We start from the raw sequence: 21,098 nt of genomic DNA, 5'->3' as shown, positions 1-21,098 counted from the left end.
CCCCCCCCGCCTTTGGATTCTTCCCAAGAAAATTCCGACAGCATTTGCACTGGCTAGCGAATGCAGGGGTGGAGAGAGCCGTTAGGGCAGGGAGGATTATACAGATTAATTAATCTGTGATACGTGGGCAGAATATCCCGGCCAGCTGGCAGAAACGACTGACACATTCTGCCTAAAATATACCAAAGCCATCAAAAGCGAACTCTCCTGTTTATGGGACAACCTTCACTTGCACAGATCCACAACGGCATTAACCCTACGCAGATGCCTCACTGGTGTGCGTAACTAACTGGTACGCAGTGCTAATACGTGTCAGGCAGCTGCTGCTTCTACCCCTTTAGCAAAGCAAATTAATAGAAGACATTTAGTTGCTGTAAATCTGTCAGTATATATAAAATTACAGTGACATCATTCTACATTAACCCTGAGCTACCAAGTACAGCGCTAAGCGCTTTTCAGCATTAGTTTCTAAGTGCAAGTCCATAGAATATAAAGATATATAGTATTTGGTAACTTTATATCATTTGCCAATTAGTAAGCGTCATCTACACAAAAAGCACCGTCGCTCAAGTGCTGCCATTAAGTAGGTTTCATCCATACACTGGGGCAGGAAAACACGAATCCATTCCTTGCCCGTGGATGCTGCTGCATCCAGTACAGATGAAGGATGCACTTGTTTTGCTACTCTGGTGCCCCTTGTCTGCAGTTTGGCTGCCATTCCAAGAGCACCTGGTTGTACACAGCGTTTGGGGACAGCATTACCTCAGCAAACTGCAATCAAGTCCACAGTCAGAGAGCAGAACAGACCTGACAAGTACTAGAAATTGGTAAAAACTGACCTGCTCTAAGATTTGATTAGCACAGAATCACCGGTCAGGGCTTGCAGCAAGCTGTGTCCATCACACCGAGTCTCTCTCCCCCACACCGGAGAATGCCAGGACCACAGCAAGGCGGGAGCGACCTCCAGCACACCGGACTTGTAGAAGTGGGCCAGCACACGGCTGCCAGGGGAGCCCAAACCACCCCTTACGGTCACGGTGAGCGTGGGGGAGGCTCTGCCCAGGGCTGCCAGTTACACAACTTCCTCAATTCACTTGAATCCAGTTTGAAGTAAAATTTTAAAATACGAAGCTGACAAAGAAGTCTACATAGTATGTAAATTTTCATTGTGCCAACACCCAGTGGGGTGGTGGGCTCATCAGAAACGTCATGCGTTAATCTATTTTTAATTAAGCGCAAAACGCTGTACCCCTGAACTCCTACTACGCTCACCTACGTCGATTCAAAATAGCTAGTGTGACAAAGTAATCACCAGTTTCTTACTTGCCTTTCTCTCCCTATTAATCTAATTTCGGAACTGGTAACATTTAGCTCTTTATAACCATCAAAATCTCCCCGTTAAAGGATGAAAAGTCATGCATTTGCATTCAAACATGAAGTGTGCTATGCCTGAAGTTCAGAACAGAGAAGCATCACCACAGAAATCGGCTAGCTGCGCTGTAACCTCCATCGCCAAGCTGCAAATGCAGACGTCAGCTCCAGGCAGCGTTCAGCTTCTGTGGCACCCCAGGAAAAACGGATGTTATTTTCCTCAACAGACAGAACTGGCTGCTTGTAGTTTATTTCCTATGGCCTGGTGGCCATGGGATGTTTCCCTCCTGGAAACATCTGGTACCAATTCACCTCACTTGCTTTTTAGCAAGCCAAGAGACACAGAGGCTTGTACAAGAACAGCCTTAGTGCTGGGATCAGAAAACCAGTCGACATTCCCGTCCCAGTTCAGTTCCTGATAAACCATCCTGGTTTAACAAACGGAACAAGACTAACAAACAAATTCTAGAGCTCTTGCTGACTACTACCAAGTGCACAACTGCTGCACTCTGGAAATATATTCTATAAAGTACCTGGATGTATTTGTCTACTGTATATATTTATAACACTATAAATATTATATATTTATTAAAATGCTCTATATTTTTAGTTATGAAGTATAGTGGATGTATTTCTCCCAGCTTCAATCATTACAAAACTTTTTTTCTTTCTTTAAACATCCCAAACCTCGAAAGTGCAGAACTACATGCTTAAAAGTTACAACTCCACTAGCATGTGATAGCAAAAAAAAAAAAAGAAAAATAGACTTGATTTGTTTTAAAGCTGGTAGAAAGAGTCTTATGGAAATCCTCCGATTATTAACGTTAAAAGAATAAAGAACTGTCATAAAATGGAACAGAGACAACTTGCTGTAGTGAATCGAAAGTGCCAAGGAGGCAGAACTCCCCCGTGTTAATAATGCAGCAGAACATACATTCAGTGCTCATTTCTATGGTAACTACTATTGTGATGAGTAGATGTTTGAGAAATTACTTCAACGTGCAGAAAATAAAGATGCAAACTTAGCTACTGGGAAGATCTGATGTATTAACATGTACAGGTTATTAATTTGGGTAATTTTTACCATCTACCCATCGTAAAAATGACCATGCTGGATGGACATTCTGCTTTATCACTGCACTACCGATTCCTGCATCAGCATTTCTTTGCCTCTGCTAACGGCATATTTCATCTGCCCTTCTTATTGTCCAGTCAGCATGACGACATCATCCTCCCTTCTTTCTCTGGTTTGGTTGTGGTTTGTTTAAATTTACTTTTACTTCAGCTGCGTTCAAAGTTGTATCTCAGTTCTTAGCACCCTGTGAAGCCTTTCGTGAAGAGCTCAGGTCACTGCACAGACGTGGGGGGACCCTTTGGTGAGGAGCTGCTGGACTGTTCTGTCTGAGGATCTTGGAGAGGGGTGATTTCCACCTCTAATGCTTGATCCCATCAGCACAGGAGTCCCCGCAGGGCTTTCTGAACTATACTGTTGATTTTCATTTATGCCTCTTGCCAATATTATCACTTAAATTTAACATCTTCATTCAAAACAGCTGTCAAAACACTGTTGCTTCACAAAAGGAGACTTTCACCTCTGCCATCGGGGCAGCCATACACACCAGCCAGAAGCCAGAAATGCACTTTACTAGCAAAAACCCACCGTGTGGCAACAGCAGTTCAAATAACCCCTAACCCACAGCACTGCACCACCACAACCACCCCGGTAACCCTCGCCCGGTTTACAGGCAGAGATGGTTCTGGGATTAAACATCCAAACAAAGTGTGGCTGAACAAAGATGCTACGAGAATCTGAGACGTGAAAAGCTGCGACGACGCAGCAGCCGTGTGCTGCCCAGAGGAAAGGACTGAAGAGCTGCCACGGCCACGCTCAGAAAGACCAGCAGTCTCCAGCTGTACCTGTTTATGAGGACCCCTGAGTATATGTGCCTTGGCGCCTTCACAAGCCGTCCTCATCGCTTCCAGCGACGGTGTTCCCAACAGGTCTGTGATCAAATCCAGCTGCAGGGAGAGAACACACACGTTTGAGGTCTCAGACGTGTATTAACGTATCTCATTATGATCACAGATTCTGGAGGTAACCTAAATTACATCTAAGGTATGAATCAGTCCAAACCCGCTATCTAACCTATAGCAAATCACAAATATTAACATATACGTTTAGCAAATACAAACATGTGTAACTTCACTGACAAAGCCCTAACAGAGACGATTTTCAAGTTTGGAATATACATTTATATCTATAGATATGGCTATGGATATAAATACACACTCTTTATTCTAATGGTTCCAAGAAAAAACACCAAAACCAGTTTTCATAATGATCTCCTGAAAGTTCACCTTTAACATCTCTCAAGATATACATTCTCTTGTTTCAGCTCATACATTTCTGATACACTCACAGAAGAGCTCTGTTCTGATTTAATTTATCTAGATGCGCATCAACAGTCATTAAACACATTTTACTAAAGTACTACAAAATATATTTTGACATTTTTGTATAAAAATAGAAAAATACTACAAATCATTAAGTTTGAATTCAGCCGACCTCAGCTGGGTGAATTTCAAGTCTTTTGGTGTAAGCAATTTGGGTTGCAAATTGCTACATGATTGGTTTAGGTCAGAAGGAGCAGTGCTCTTCCAAAGCCAACTTCTCAGCTGCCGCCACTGCCTGCGCCCGGGTCTGCGCTGGGCGTCCTGGAGCTCAGCACTGCGCTGCCTTTGGATTCGGCTAACTGGGGATGCGTTTCACGAGAACATCTAAAAGAACTTCATCTGCCAGCAGGTTCAACCACAGCAGTGGGCACCCAGCCTGTGCAACCAGACCCAGCCTGCTCAGAGCACATCTCCACTCCGAGCTGTGGAAGAGGGCGGTGTCAGGTCCTCGGCACCGACCACCTCATGCTCCTGATCCCCTCCTGCTGCTCTGCACTAACTCAAGGAAACGTTGCTGAAGTCAGAAATACAAAAGTGGTGTCCAGCCAGGAGCATGTCCTTGGCACACCGAGGTGTGAAGGACAAGCCTCTCCTCTCCACGTACACGCGTGCTGACACATCAAAGCGCTACAGCCGATGGGAAACGGCTGCGCTGGACTGGCAGTATCTGCCCGATTCTCCTCTCTGCCTGACACCCTCATCCTCCCGAACGGATCCCGCTTACTGTCTCAGGCCTGTGACCGGTTATCTTTAAGGAGGATTAAATAATCATCAGCAAAATCAGACTGGAGGAACTGGCTAACCCAGGGAGGTGGGTAACCCTTGGCACTCTATAACCCGCCTTCTGCACACCAGTGCGCAGCCTGGTCTGTAAAGCAGGCAGAGAAAGGCGTTTGCTCCCACAGTCAGTGAGCCGGGTATCACCCTTCCTGCACTAGATAATAAATAGATAAAAAATAGATGCACTAGAAGATAAAATTAGACGTCTTAAATGTTTCTGGACGTATAGCTAAAAATAACTTGTATTTGCACCTTTAAAACTGCATTTTTTTAAACAAAAAGAGAAAGATTGTGTCATACAAAAATGCTAACTATTCTAAAAGGTTCCAGTAGAAAGCAAAACTAAGAGGTGTTAGGGAATACTATATTTGATATGCTATATCTGCTTATCTAAGCCTCAGTACAGATTATCTCATTTCTCACGCTTGTAAGAAATCCCACAAAACCCTTATCAAAAGGTACCTATTGTGACTTCAGTAAGCAGCTTATTCATCACTTTCAGCCTGATACTATCTGAAGTTTAAAATACCAAAACCACCAGTTCCAGTCTGGTTTATAATCTAAAACTTTATTCACTGTGATCATCACGGATTTGAGTAAAAAATTCCAGCACAGTCGGTTTTAAAATGTTTCCCTAGTTTTGCTACCAGGAAAACTTTTGCCTGGTGATGTCTGTCCTGACAGCAGGGAGCTTCTGCTGCCCCAGCTAACCCCACTGGCATACTGGTAACCATTATTACTGTACAGTCTATGCTACGGGCCATGGCACAAGCTTGAGGAGAGGCTGTAACATCGACTAGCCCAAGGCACTTCTGTAGACTCCATCCACCTTTGAATAGCACTGAATTTCTCAGAACGTACTTGAAATATATATGGTGATGACTTCCTAAACCACTCTATTGCACCGGGATTATGAAAGATCTAGGAACTCTTACAGAACTTTATACAACTTTTCCATCAAATTAAGTGAACATCACCCAAAACCCCCACCCCACAGAGCTCTCCTAGAGTCATCTGATGAATGTCTTTGCACTTGAAATTTCAATGCCAGCCAAGGCTAGTAAAATCACACCTATGGTTAGCTTCAGCGTAGCGAAAGATCAAAGGTTGTAAGAACAGGAGATCTTCAATATTTTTTGAGACTGCAACAGAACGACTGTCAATTAAACCAGTAGTTCCATTGCCATCACCACTTTTCTCCTCACAAGGGCAAAGGGTGTGTTTGGGAGGAGTCTACGTTTTGTGATCACACGAGATATCGGTGCTGTCTGGAAGACAAGCAAGTCCCTCCTAGGGAACAGGCCTGTGGTGACATGACAGGTACCACTAGACAAGACTCAGCATTGGAAAAATACATACACAACTCGACAGCCTTTTAAACATCCGAATGCTGAAAGCAGCGTGCTAACGAGAATGTCTCGCAAACCTGAAAATGCTGCGCGCATAAACAAACGAGACAAGCAGAGAGTCCAGAACATCACCTTTAACAGAAGTTTGGAACGTGTTTTTACTTCTCGTCAATCAATTCACATAATAGCACAATTTTAATGCTGGTAGTTTCTAACCTAGAGATGAATACTAGCAACACTGAAGACAAAAATTTTTATGCCAGCACATCTTGTTCCTTCTCTCAGAGGTAGAAATGCATCCATCTCTAATGCCTCGCTGCAGACATTGTTTTCTATCCACTGTAAACACAGCACTTCAGGATTATTACACATATACATAGAGCAGCTTGCGGCTGTTGGAATGGTGAAGTATTCTGGTGCATCTCGTGTCTTCATACCTACCCACAGCTGCATTACATAAAAAAAATATTCAGTACCTTCTTGGACACACGACCGTCACTAAAACGAAGCGGTCTGACCAATACTAATTGGCAGCTTAAATAGTTCAAGTTCCAATACTGTATCTCCAGTTGTATCTTGAGAGAAAACTTCCTAGGGTCTCCTATTAGATGTTACGAAAAGCGTGATCCCGGTTCTATCACCTTTACCTTATCTCCGTAAAACGCTGCAGCAGGCTTTGGCACTGCAGCAGATTACAGGGGATTACATAAAAATACACATTTCAAAAGCGCCCGTTAACAACTTCTACTTTCAGACCGTCTGGTCACCATCATTCCGCAGTGGCTCGGGCTTTCGCCTGCGTGCAAGCCAAGCAGAACGAAAGCAAGTTTGAGGTTCAAAACGCATCAATATAACTGATTCCATGAAATTACGCAGTAGAAAAATTTTTAAAGGGAAATTTAATTATACCTGCTGTATGGGACTCTGTGCCTGAAACAATATTCTTCGCCCAAGTAATTCTGCGAAGATACAGCCTACAGACCAGATGTCAATAGCATTGCTGTAGTGACGGCTGCCCATCAGGATTTCTGGAGCTCGGTAATACTGAGTGACAACTTCCTGAGTCATGTGACGAGATTCATCTAATTCTTCCACCCTGGCCAATCCAAAATCACAAATCTAAATTGAGAAGGTAAATAAAAAAATTAAAATAACCAAAACACTTAATGCATTTCAAAAAGGTAACCTCCTGGTAATGAAGCAGGAAATTCCAAACCAGGATTTAAATAAATCAGGTAATCTGTGGTAACCACATAAGCAAAGGGAAAGGGGGACAGGAAGAAATTATGCTACTTTATTCCACATCCATTTAAACTTTCTACAGTTTTATTTGAAATCACAGTACATTTTCGTTGGCATTACAATTTGCAGTAAAGAAAAATACATATTGCCAACCTCTGGGTACAGAATATTTCATCCCAAACCAGATTTGATTTGATCATGATATGCCTCAGAAAGATTCAGCCTTCCACTTCCTTTGGCTTTCAGAATTTTTAAAAATTTCTTGAACCAGAAGGGTTAAGAAAATAGACTAAAGCTTTCACAGAACCCACCGACTCCAGCGGAAGAATCGTGTTACCTCGCTTTCACAGATTTGGGGAGAGGTAGGGAGAGAAGGGGAAAGGGAAATGTTGCCTTCACTTATAATTTTTACAGAATCTGTGGGATTTTCTTTTTCTTTTTAAATGACTTTCAGGGAAAAGTGCTCATTCTACACGTTTTTGTTCAAAAAAGTAACATCTGATGTCTAATGAACAGCACACACATACGGACATTTTCAATAAATGTAAGTAGCACCTTAAGAACACAGTTGCTGTTCACGAGTAGGTTCCCTGGTTTAATGTCTCGATGTAAAATGCCAGCAGAATGTAGATATTTCAGACCTGAAATATTAAATGAAATTAAAACAAGATAAAGACTTTTTTTTTTCCTTTTAAAAGAAGTTCAGCCTTTTCCTGGAAGGGCTTGCAAGTCCTGACCAGCAAAGACTTTGCCACTGGCTCAGTTTTTTCATACTATTCTAACTTCCAGCCTCCAGCATACACTCAATGAAAGCATAAAACTTCTGGAGTGTACACACTAGACAGAGCAAGTAAATTTAAGTAGGCTTTTATTATTTTTCTTTTCTTTTTTATAATTGAAAGAAGCCAAACAAATAAACAAACCAAACCCCAAACATCATCTCCCCAGTTACGAGATGGACACTCTGCTAATCACAGCACTGGAATAGCGGCATGTACCTCTGACTGCTCTGTTTCCCAGGAACAATTTTAACTTCTGCAGCACTGCAATTTGACTTAACAATTTCCTAGGTAACAGCTGCACTTCAGAAATAAACTCAGATTAAACCCAAGCTAATTTGCATATATATTTTGGGGGAAAAAAAATTCTTTTCAAACTAAAACTTTGTAAACCAGCAGCAGATAAAGTAAAACAAGGCTAAGAGAATACAGGCCTGAATCACAGCAATTTTCTTAACTTTTTTAGTGCAAAAATTCAAAGCTAAAGCTAATGAACTCAGGACATCTGATGGCAGCCGCTGGGGAAGAGTCTCATGTTTAGGTGGTTAGGAAGGGAAGGTCATCGGTGCCTCCTGTGCGCTTCTGCTGTCCCTGGAGCTGATATTTTTAAGAAAATGAAGGTAACGTAGAATGCACCTCACTAAAAAGTACAGTGGGAGCAAGTACACCAGGATGGAGGTTCATGAACTATACACATGAACTACAGAGCACGGAAAATGGAGAAATGGCCATAATTCCAGTAGGGTCAGGAGAGCAAAAATAAATAATAGCACTATACTGGGGAACACAAAGCTCTCATGTCTAAACGCCTGAGCAAACGGAATGAGAACTCAAGGAGCTCTTGAGCAAACTTTAACTGACAGTTTTGCATCGCCGTTTGGATAGAAACTAGAGTTTTGAATGTTCCCCCAGTCATCAAACTCTTGTGATCAGAGGCACGCATGCCTTTTGTCCTTTAGGAGGACAGATCTTCCCTCTGGCACAACAGGTACCTGGAATAGCCCATAGAAATTCTGGATATAATTTAGGTTTCTTTGCTCTGCTCTTTACGAATACAATGCACTATTTATTTACTACCAGTTAAAACTGACCGTTTACTTTCAGCTTATTCCAGTGAAAATACTCAAACAAAGCCAATGGAAAAGCAAGTGGATTAACACTGATCAGGTGTTCAAAAGACAGGAACAATAATCTCATTTCTTGGATAAAAGTTTCCAAACAGACTAAAAAAATAAATCGAGTTTAAAATTACTATTCTGGTAAATCGTTTTAGCTAAAAATCAATCTTTAGTGGACTGCACCATAACAATTTAAACTAGACTGTTCTCCAGAATACCTTATGTGGGTATAGTGACATTTCTTTATTTACCAGTTTGGCTCTGTCTAGCCGTCCTCTCTGCACCTGAATTCTGATTCTGAAAGCACTGGAGGACTGTTAAAACACACCCACCCACCTTAACACTCTGAGAGGCCACTGAGAACGCCTCAGCAGCTGAAACACACGTCTTGCCAGCTTTCCCCATGACTGTGCTGCCATATTCCTACAACTAGAATAATTAATGCTGTTTTCCATTCATAATATGAAATATAAACAAGTTTCCTAGGGAAAGTTATTCAAGATGAAGATGTCTTGAGAACAAACATTAAGAAACAGGAAAAAAAATAAATACTATGACTACAAAATTTTCATTAAATTTAAAAGAAGAAAAATTACCTCTTAAAATCTGGTAAAGAAAAACTTTGACATGATCCGAGCTGAGTGGCTGAGGAGAGACGATAATCTTATGGAGGTCACTCTGCATCAATTCAGTGACAACATATCTTCAATTTATTAGTTAAGGCAAAAGCAGAAAGCCCAGCACATAATTTCTTGAAACACTTACTCTAACTCACAGGAATTTGAGCTCTTACAGGTCAGAGCTATCGAGTAAAAAAGAACAAAGCTTCTTCGGAGGTGAAGTCTCTAGACTCTTACAAGAATGAAAATAAAAAACAGGTTGTGAAAGAAAACAGATTACTCAATAAAGGAGTGTGTGCATTAAAGCAGTTGTTACAAAGGTGTTCCAAAGTCAAGTTACGGACTCAGAAAACAGGTATAATTCGAATATAATTAACGCATCTTGAAACCTTTACATTTTTCCTAAAGGTCAGAAAGCCACCAATCACAAACAAGTAAAGCAGCATCTTCACAGTGGACACACATCCGCATGGTTCAACCACACAAACTGGCAAGCGCAAGCCCGCGAGCTGTTATCAACAGTTATCAACAGCTCCTCCCAGGTCACTACACCACCAGCAGGGCGGACTTTTAAAAACACGTACACTCCTCTACACATGGCCCGTGCCCGCTCTTTTACCTTCTCAAGCATCACACACGCGTGCATACAAATCCCAGACTTAAAACCTCTACCAAGTTGTACCAGGAGAAGAAAAAGAAATAAACCCCAATGTTCTGTCTGGAGACAAAACTGAACACCGAACAGAAACCACTATTTCCCATGCTCAGCCGTGCAGAACACAGCCGCAGTCGTGCTCGCTGGTCATTGCACAAGGGCTTGAGGCAGAAGGAGCTGTACACGCTGCGGTTGTACGAGGGCAGGGTGCGGATTAGGAAGGGCACTGTGTTTATTCAGGAAGCACTACAAACGTAACGTTCCAAAAATGGAGAAATACGGAAGACACAAGCAGCGTATCTCGACCCACAAAATCAGTACCACAATGTGCATTTCCTGAAGATGGTTCTGCAATAAAACAGGCGGAAAAGTCATTTTGCAGATCCTCGGGACACCATGGCCACATGCTGCCCGGGAGTTGTACGGGGCTGTTAGTGACGGGCAGCTTTTACTGGGGCCAGCGATGAGGAGCCTGTCGAGAGGCAGAGGAGGTGCCTCTGCTGTCCTCTGCTTCATTCAGAACAACGCTGGTAAATTAAGTTTTGATTCTGGAGCTGTGGTTCAGAACAGAGTTTACAGCAAAACCACAGCACCTCAGCTTGTGAGAGGGACTGAACTTGCAATACAGAGAATTTCCAACTTTTACAACAAATAAGCTTGACAATTAAGAAATACCACTGCTTTAAAAGCTTCCTTTAGGCGTGTATTTGAAACAAAGATCTCTGATACTACACGTGGGGCTGAAGAAGGTATAACACGGTAGCTATATGTTAACTCCTACTTTACAGCAGGTGTCAAACGTCCCGCTGAGCCCCTGTGCTAAGCACTACGAGTCACACCAAGCCCTGCAACGTTCGAACCAGACAAAACCGCAGCAGAGCAGTGGTGCACGCTGCCAAGGTCATGCAAAAATCAAGGAGAGAGTTAGAAATAAAACTGCATCTCCTGGGCCCCAATCTGGCCTCTCCCTCGGTGCGCCAGGCTCACTTCAAGGTAAAGCAGGAGTCAGCTCTCAGCCTTCCAAACCCAGCAACTGCTCAGCTGTGGGAACCGGCCCGGCTGCCCTCCTCGACGGTGCCACTGAATGCTGGCGCGTGGACGGCTCTGATGGCCGCACCGCAAGACCGAGCCGGGTTTTGCTGTGCATGAGGAAGTCACACACCCCAGTTCTGCCTGTCCTCCGCATCTGCCCATGCACCAGCGCGGTAAGTCCGTGAACTCATCAACCTCGTCGTGGCATTTTTATGAGTGTGGTGTCCTGGCGCTTCCTCTGAAGGCAAAGCTAACTAGGTCAGTGCTGAGGGTTTGGTTTGGTTTTAAATCAGTTGGGTCAAGGCTCTTTATAACCAGCTCTCCTACATATTAAGTCTGAAATACAATAGCCAACCCTGATTCCAGTTATTTCTCTCTTGGATTAAGCAAGTCAGCCTCAGCACAAACTTCTACTTGTTCTTACCATTATCACCAATTCACCAGCACAGGTCAAGTGGCACTTAAAACAACCCGGAGAAAACTTCCATTTTCTTTCACCTCTACCTAACCGATGTTCTCCTCCCATCTGTTGCTCTGCAAACCCTATCCAGCCAAATCCCTGCCAGCCAAACAGTTCATCTGGCACCAGCACACCACTCAAAAATTAATTTTATAAATTAAATATTGCCAACTTTTTGACAAAGAAAAAGAAAAAAATAAAATTGAAGTCATGAAGAAAAAACACAAACCCTGCAGCACCATAATTTCTAGCCCTCTAGTTTTTCTTTTCCTTTTGCAAAGGCCCTCTTAAATATTTACACCAGCCTTTTAAAATTTGGTTTTTACCTTATGGCAGCAACAAATCTTTACATTTCATTTTTAATGTAAAATACTTTTTAAAATCCCAAAGCATTACTCGGCACTTTATTATGATAAGATTTTTGTTTTGCTACACCACAAATCCTCCTAAATCTCAATCCCGAGCATAATGTCTCCCAGATGTCTCAACTAGTTGCCATGCCAACTAAAGTAGCTTAAATTAAATGAGGGCCTGAAATGGCACCTGCACCACTCCAGGTCTGTTGCGCATTAAATAAAGCTCTCTTGACAGGGGCTCAGAGGTGCCATTAACTTGAACAGCAGCGATCTGATTATTGTCTCTGGATAATTTAATGAGGGGCTCTAAACAAGAGCGAAAGCAGCACTTGCTGGATGTTCCTGCCTTTTACAAACGGGCAGCTTCTTAACCAGCTGGTACCCAAGCAGGTCCTCGACTTTTCTCCGGCCGGTACTAGTAATGTTTAGCCCAAACAAGCCCCCAAACCCCCAGGGGATTTCAATCAACCACTCAAACAGGTATCTGCACTTTTTAAGTTGAACCATAAAATATGCTGGCTAGGAGGTGGTCACCGGAGCTGTAACACGCGCTAAGCTGAACATCACTTGCAGACAGAAATTGCTACTGACAGCAGTAATTAGTTAAGTAGCTGTATAAAATTAGAACTACAAATGTACCAATTTGCTTCAGAATAATTATCAAGGCAAATGCACGGCACAAAAGAACTTCACTTACTCTGCTGACTGCCGAGTTGGTCAATTTTACAAAGTGACAGGGAAATTTTAAAGAGGAATAAAGTACACTCTGTGATGTGGTATCCTGGTAATGACCTGGATCCTGCTTTATCAGGGCTCTGCATATCTCAGAACTCAGTTCTACCGGCTGTTTTTCCGGGAAGAGGTCAGCAGTCTGTGAACAAGGTCTGGGGTAGATGGATTAGCTGGATGCTAACTGCACTGGAAGTGTCCATCTGCATGATATGGCAAGAAACATGTTTTTTAAAACAAAATGTATCTATTTCAGCATTTGCTATAAAATTGGGACAAGTGGTTTGCTCCCATTTTAGTAAACTTCAGTTATACTTGGTTTTACCTGAGGATTATATCAAGCTTAGCTTGTGATGCCACCTCTGTTCTCTTTTCTGACTTTATAGCTTTCTAACAGAACTATTTCTGTAATATACTCGTTTTGCATCATGTCTGGCATATCACACCTGCACGGCTGCGTATAGGCTTGTTGTGACGTGTTTTTGTGGCCTTTCGATATACTTTCACTGTAAGGAGGGACTGTTAATTAGTGCCACCCTGCACAGCCAGCCCTGTCTAATTAAACACCTTCTGCACCAGCTTGTGTAGTGCCCAGGTATACTTTTGCCTAATTTAAGGCCGAATTTAGGGGATGGGAATATACCTGCACCTAAGCAGAGCCAATGCCAAGAGCTACATTTTCAGTTCCAGGCAATATTATCCAACTACATTCTGCAAATCCTGGAATAAAGGTATTACCACCTTTCTGAGGAATAAAGCAAAATTTTAACCCAAGGCAAAAGCCCCTCGTGTTACAGACTGAACAGAGCTGTTCTGGCAGACAGCTCATTCCAGCAGACATCTAGGACTCTCTCACAGAGTGTCTGGTTTGACAACGGCACTCCTCATGCATCCAAGCTGCAGTTCGGCCTGATCCAACAATATAAACTGTTGTGTGACCAGCTGCAAATTGGCAACCTGTAGTCTTCCACGGAGTTTACTAACCCTCCTAATCCCTGAGGTCTCTGTTCAATCTGCGTGTTGGTGCAGAGGAACTTGCTGTGACGATTTCAGAGGGAATGAGGGAAATTTTACACAAGGAAACCCTTTCTAAGGATACTGAGAACGAACAGGAAGCCTGAGCGTACGCTGCTTGATGCTCCAACAGTTTTGTCGTTGTCCCTTTCACTGCCTGGAGAAGCCAGCTCTTACCTTGTCCCCATCCACCCTACTCCTCCCTGAACAGATGGGAGATTTACTCAGTAACGTGCCAGAAAACAGTTCTCTCACCTCTTAGTAAGACTGATGGGAAGGATTGCTGCACACCTTTGCGTTTACTAGTATTAAAATCTTCCCAGGTCAGTACATGAGACTTTCAAAAGTTGTGTCTTTTCAGCTGCTTTTAGTATTCACTTTAATGGAGAAAGTTTTCAAAAGATTACTGTAGAAACTTAGGATAGTTCTTAGAAGAGAAGGCCTGCGTATCTCTGCTTGCAGAATTCAGTATTGCAATCGACGGCAGATTTTGTAAATCTAAACTGCTGAAATGGCCACTGGAAGAAAGAGAGCTATAAATTAGTTCACTGAACAATTAACAGATACAGGTTCTTGTAATGAAATGCTTTTTAGATGCTTTAGCAAAATGTGTGAGTCACTATTTACCTTTATTACTGGTATGTTTTAAAGCCAGGTCGGTCCACCTAGGAACACAGCGTCCACAGAACCCAAACACCATCCAAGCTGGTGTGTCAGGGATATACTTCTGTTCCACCAAGGTAAGGTGATGATTGCAGGGATAAGCCTTGACCTTCAGCTTAATGACGAACATTTAGAAACTAAAATTCACTAACAATCTCTTTTTAATTTATTTTCTCATGACAGATATATAGAATAATGTATTGCCCATTATCTATTCATATCTGCACTAGGTGATATTGGCAAAACCATCAATACTCCTGTAAGATGTTAAATGCTCACAAAGATTTTCAATCTAAAAACTCATTATACATGCAAATTATATCTCAAAGTTTGCAAAGAATTTACATGCTAAATCAAAAATCTAGATTAAAATTCCTTTATTAATTGCCAGTTTCCTATGAAATCTTTTAATTTCTGATAAAAAAATTAAGTCAGTTTTATCACGTGTTCTCTTTACAAAATATACTTTGCAATTCTTGCTAGTATATTTAAGACATTGAATAATTGAAACTGACTGCCAGCTCACTTGCAACACATCATTCATGTAATGTAAGTCATTCTTTTACTTTTCTTTCTTTCCCCAAGAAGAGCACTGCAACTCCTTAGAAAGAATAAAGGAAATCAAGCAATGCCAACTCAATCCCTTTACACTTCTATCACTGATCAATAAATCTTATTGTAAAAACGGAACAGCACTGTGATACCTTTAGGAACTAAACTAGTAGATCAGTAAAAGAAGTTTATACAACTACATCCCCCAAATATAGAAAATAGTTACCTGATCTTCTTACACTGAATCTGAAATAAGTCATCCTTGTATTACGGTAAGCAGAAGCACATGCAATTAAAAATGGCATGTAAAGTAAAACACCTACTCGCTCCTTCTTCTAATGAATTTAAGGGTCGTAAGTGCACTCGCTGCAATTATTTCAAAAGAAAAAGAAGACTACACAAAGCAAATAGTCTTCTCGTACCAATGACAGAGTTAAGAAATTCAAACAAATTTCTAAAGAGACAGCCCTATAAAATACTACTTGGAATGACTTAAAGTCAGTTAACCATGAAGGAAACAAACATTTCTAGTTTTATATTCAAAACTTGGCAGTAGCTAAGCTCATAAAAATAAGCTTATCCCATTTAAATATTCTTGCTTGTACAATTACACAGAAGGAGTAATCCTTAACCTAGATCTGATTTCTAACTCATATGACTTGTTATAAAACGAGGGCATTGAACTAGTGCAAATAACCAAAATCCAGTTTTCGAAGACAACTCGTATGAAGGAGACATGTGAAAGACAACTTCACATCAAAGATATATCAAAGCAAAATTAAAGAGCTTTATCTAACAAAAAAAGCCCTGGTGTAATACAGCAATATTTTCAACCACTGAACTTGTTTATCAGTCAGCAAACCATGCAGTATTTTGGTTAAAATCACCGGGTTTCACACACACCTACTTTCTTCACCAATCAATTCAAGATATTATAAATAGATCTAACCATACTGCACAAAGTTCAGTTTATCTAAAAATAAAGAATTACAATTTTCTGCCATTTAATTGTCTTTTAAAGTGGGTCATACAGAAAAGCAGCAAGGGCTCATCAGTAATCAACACCCATCCTTCCAAAGTCCAACCAGGAGAGCGGGCTGATGGACTCAAGCCTCAGGCAGCCCCACTGAAGACTGACACCAACATAGCAAAGCTACTTGCAGGATGAGCAGAACAGATGATGTGGACTTCTGCGGGACAGGGCACTCGCTTTTTTTAAACCCAACTATGAGTATGCAATCAGGTAACAGAAAAAGCTCTTAGGTCCCAATTACGATTGTATAAAAACTGTGTAATTTTAGAAAATAAACCCAAACCCTCATTCATAACACTTTATATATGCTCCTGAATGTATACTCGTACATTTTCAGAAGAAAATTGATTGGCAGGTGTCTTACATAAGCTTATAACAGACACGCCATTGTGTCCTCTCTGACTAACGAGGAGATTCTGGTAACAATTTTGGTTTTGGGAAACAGTTTTTATTTGCACCATTTGGTTGTGAATTATAAATTCGAACGGCTGCAATCAGAGCTGTAAAAGGAGCCGCAGTGCAGCGAAATGACACATAACGGACTATCCGTGATTCAAGTGTTCGCCTTCAGCAAGTCAGCAGCGAGTCTAATTTTTGGTGTTTCCTTTTGGGGTTCTCCACAGGAAACAAGAAGTCTATTAGCTGACCTTAGCTGTACGGCAGAGCCCGGTACTGGAATGCTAATTTGATAATGGAAATGTCAATGTGCCAGGATATCTGATTATCTGCTCTCTAAACCGGCACTTTTACTGAAGTCTACAACAGATATTCTGTTACTAACAGCACATTGTAAAACTATCTTAACAGTTCATAAAAATCCACAAATAACCTTAAAACTGTTATGGGCAGGAGTCTGCTGAAGAGCTTTTTCCTACACACATAAAAACTAAATTATAAACAAACCACCTCATCCAGTGCTAATTATCCAGTTCATTTTTATTAGCTAAAAACTTCTGAAAAATAGGATCTTTGCATGTTAAATATTTAAAATAGCATAAAGAAGCAAACAGACAGGGGGATTAATCTAGGCAGACAATCTTTACTATGATTCCTGGTCTGTAGCTCGTAAAGTGTCTGCAAAGAACAGAATTACCCCCGTTTAAAATAACTGTTTGTTCTAAATCTCACAATATTTCTAGATACTTTCAGTACCATGAAAATCTGTCCTTAACTCATTACTCAGAGTAATTTCTAGCAATTTAAAAACTAGAATAAGTACTAAAACAACCTGCTTTGAGTCCCAGAACTTCTCTTTCAACTAGTGAGGAAGAGCCTCCCTAGCTCAATGACTTTCTTCTCAGTGTTTAAGAATGCAGAAACCCTCAACCCCAAAACCAAAGTTTGAAAAATGGAAAAACCAAACACGACATTCTCCTGTGAACTCACATGTACTAAAACTCAATTTTGTAACACCTTTGCCCACAGGCAGAATCTACCTTTGTCTCGGTGACATGTTAAGCAGCACGTACGTCTGTGTGAAATCTGTTTTCTTGATCAAGACAGAGGCTGAACAAGGAAAGCCACAACCTAACTAGTCTGCTGAAGCATCCCTGAGAAGTCACAGTGTCAAAGCATGTGACCAGAGCACTCTCAAAAATGCCAGAAAGTGGTTTAAGGTAATAACTGAGAGGAAGTGAATTACTGGACATAGTTTTCAAAAAGCATTTTGGGGAAGGCACCATTAGTAGCAGCAGAATCTGTTGGTAAATAGCACAATGTCCTGCATTTACTGGCTCTTCCACATTCAAAGCTTCAAGGTCAATCCTGCACCATTTCACCTCCAGTATTGACAATAATTCAGAGTTCTCGATAGTACAGATTCACGCCTTCAGATAAAACTGCTCAGAGAGAGGCTCAAGGTTCTTGTAGTTCCATTGCACACTTTCCACCAACTATGTGCAGTTTCTAAGCTGATGAGAATTACACCTACCTCAATTGAGATGCTCTATTTTATAGTTAGGATACATTTCTTCAAAATAGTCAATGTGTGGAGGCTGGAGTATGTCGAGGGCAGAGAGTACCTAGGAAACACCACACAAGATCAGGACCTGGCCCAGTCAAACAGACAAAGCCCTTTCAAACAGACAGTCAGATCGCACTTTTCTTACAGAGCTTTATTCGATCCCACCCTGACAGACCAGTACTCTGTCTCACTAGATCTGTGAATTTAATAGCCCACCAAGTCAAACATTCCGTACCCTTAGTGTATTTTTATTTTTTTAATTCAAGAAACTTTTTTCAGCTGCTTAAATACTAGCTTAAAGGCATAAATTTATCCACCCGGTAAAAACTGGTTTATTTCAAAAACATGTATAACCACAAAATATTTGAAAGAAGTAATTCTAGAAAAAGATATAACACTTTGTTCTGCCTTTCATCAATAAGAGTTTTGTGATACGCTGCTTCCACACAGGAATTACAAAACCCAAAGCTGTTCACATTCTGAATCAGCAGCTCAGCTCTCTGCAAAGCAAAAAGGTAGAAAAGCAGCAGCACAGAATTTCACGGGAAAAATACCACCTTGGTGTAGGCTCTTCAATCCCATCCTAGGAATATCTACAACACTTAGGTTAAGTACACAAACTTCAGGGGTTATCAGGCTCAGCTTCTGCCTGCTTGTGAAGACGCTTTAATTTTATAGTCCTCAGTAAAACCTTCTCCACAATGAAGACCCTGGTGAGGGGCAGTTTAAGGTACCAGTTCAGAAGAAATCTTGTCCCAGAATCCACCTCCCAAGGACTGGTGATAGTGGTCGGGGGACTCCGCAATCTGGTACAAGCTCACAAGGCAGCCTCCCTAACACCAGCACTTAGCTGAACCCAGTGCTTAACCACAAGTAACATCTTCCTTGGAACACAATACCCTCAGATAAAAAAAGGTAAACTTTAGAACAGGAGAAAAAGCAGTGAAATAAAGTTCTGAAACAAATACCCACTTCCTGATGCCATCCCATTGGGAGAAAAGAGCACTCACACCACGCTCATTACTGCGCATCGGGGTCTGAGGTTACCGCAGCCACAGCTGCACTAGTGGATCAGCTCCTGTAAGCACTTTCAAATTCACTTCTGACATAACTGCATGGGTCAATTCAAGAAATTTTTTAATTGCTTTAACCTAACCCAGCTGATTTTACCCAAAGCTGATTTGGGAGTGCTTGCGCAACCACTCTGCTAGAAGAACTGAGAGCAACGAACTCCAGCAGACGGGAGAGAAAGGAGCAGTAAGAATTCGCTCGGAAGCGAAAGCATCTCCAGCTGGTGTAGCTTTGGGCACACTGACATTTACCTAACCCTAAAATAAGATGAGGTGCAAGTGTATTGCCTGTCTATCTGCAAACTTCTTGGAAGAGAAATTCTGAATATCTTACATTCTTAATAATAAATTCATTTTTTCTAGTGTTTGCAACAGTACTGAGTTTCCAAGAAATCTGATAACCGTAAAATTAGAGAGCTTTTAAAGCATTTTAGATATTCTGTAACTCAAAAGAAAAAAAATATTTCCATTATAGATAGCTTGACTTTACAATTAGGCTTTATCAAAGACTTCAAAATTACTTTGAATTTACTTACATTGTCATGCTTAAAAAAACACAACATCTTCAACTCCCGGAAGACCCTTTTACAAGAGACCAAATTTTGGAAGACGTTGGGCATCTTTTTGAGTGCAACTCTCTTTCCATCTCGTGGATCTGTTACTGACCTACAGAATAAAAGATTTAGAACATCACATACTACTGTTAGACAATTTTTCTAAATCAGAAAAGAGTATTTTATAGTTCTCATAATTCTCAACTTAGATGGAGAGTCAAAATAATGTGAAGACACTTCCAGGGAAAAAAGTATTCAGCAAAGGGCAGTGTGCACTGTACTGCAGAGTCGGTAACAAATGGAGTGGATCACTCCTTGCTGAGGGTACGTACACACGCACCCGGGCACCTGCACACCAGTGCGTATGCTGCCCGTACACTGCAGCTCAAAGCTGGACCAACACCTTGAGCTGAGGAGCGGACGTGACAATAAACATCTCCTTCACCTTCCAAAAAAAGACCTTGTCAAGAGTAAAACATTTTCTCAGTTACACGGATTTGATTTTCTTGGGTCTACTGCTTTTTTCTTCTCTTCTAAGAGGGCAAAAAATTTAATAATCCCATTCTGACAGAACACTGGCAAGTGTGAGACTGTTACTTGATCTTTCACTTAAATCGCTTTACATTGGGAGAAGGAACAGCACGTGGCAACCAAGTTTCCATAAACATTAAACTGCGTGATACCTGCATCTCCCCCATACAGCTTACGGGGTGCAAGTATAGAAGTTCAGAAATTATAAGGTGCTTCGAACATGGCAAGTAATTAGATTCTGAAAATAGAATTTTATAATGAGAACCATAAAACTAGAGCAAGGAGATTCTGGTGCCTCAATTCCCAATCACCGTGTTTAAGGTGAAGTTCCTCAATCCTTGCTACAAATCAGAGTTTCGAGACCTTCATTTTTTACTGCGTATTTTTACTGGGATGACCAAAATAACTTTCTTCTCAGTGCAACAGGATAAGAATCTACATCCAGCTATGCTCCACGATGACTACATTTGTCCTTAAAAATTTGCTGGCTTTTCTATCCATCACGAGACTCTCCTACAGACAACACAGAGAGCTTTTTCTTTTATCTCGGGTCCATTTTATTTTAAGTATCTAAACAAAAGATTTGGAATGGGGTAATAAAACATCTGCCTTATCTCCAAGTACTACATCTGACTTCAAAACACAAAACCATTCAATCAATCCAAAAAGTCAGAATTAGCCCCTGATACTAGTGGTTGAGAGTCAGAGGAGAACTGTCCCAGCCCACCCATCTAGAACACTTGTTAATGGCCACTGTATATTTTAAATATTTT

At 41.3% G+C, this 21,098-nt stretch overlaps 1 protein-coding gene across 1 annotated transcript in view; it reads right to left on the bottom strand.

Moving 5' to 3' along the window:
- The window catches only part of NLK (nemo-like kinase), a 57,711-nt gene that overhangs the window by 6,251 nt on the left and 30,362 nt on the right, over window positions 1–21,098 (bottom strand). The window contains exons 3-8 of the mRNA XM_010133724.1: window positions 19,777–19,906; window positions 18,173–18,228; window positions 9,690–9,796; window positions 7,752–7,837; window positions 6,864–7,073; window positions 3,289–3,390 (exon numbers count right to left, since the gene is read on the bottom strand). Coding sequence (XP_010132026.1) covers window positions 3,289–3,390; window positions 6,864–7,073; window positions 7,752–7,837; window positions 9,690–9,796; window positions 18,173–18,228; window positions 19,777–19,906 — 691 coding nt within the window. The remainder of the gene's footprint in view (window positions 1–3,288; window positions 3,391–6,863; window positions 7,074–7,751; window positions 7,838–9,689; window positions 9,797–18,172; window positions 18,229–19,776; window positions 19,907–21,098) is intronic.

Source organism: Buceros rhinoceros, unplaced genomic scaffold, assembly GCF_000710305.1.
Source record: "Buceros rhinoceros silvestris isolate BGI_N320 unplaced genomic scaffold, ASM71030v1 scaffold12273, whole genome shotgun sequence".
Lineage (NCBI taxonomy): Eukaryota > Metazoa > Chordata > Aves > Bucerotiformes > Bucerotidae > Buceros > Buceros rhinoceros.
The sequence above is the reverse complement of the archived record's forward strand: the minus strand, read 5'-3'. Positions and strand labels throughout refer to the sequence as shown.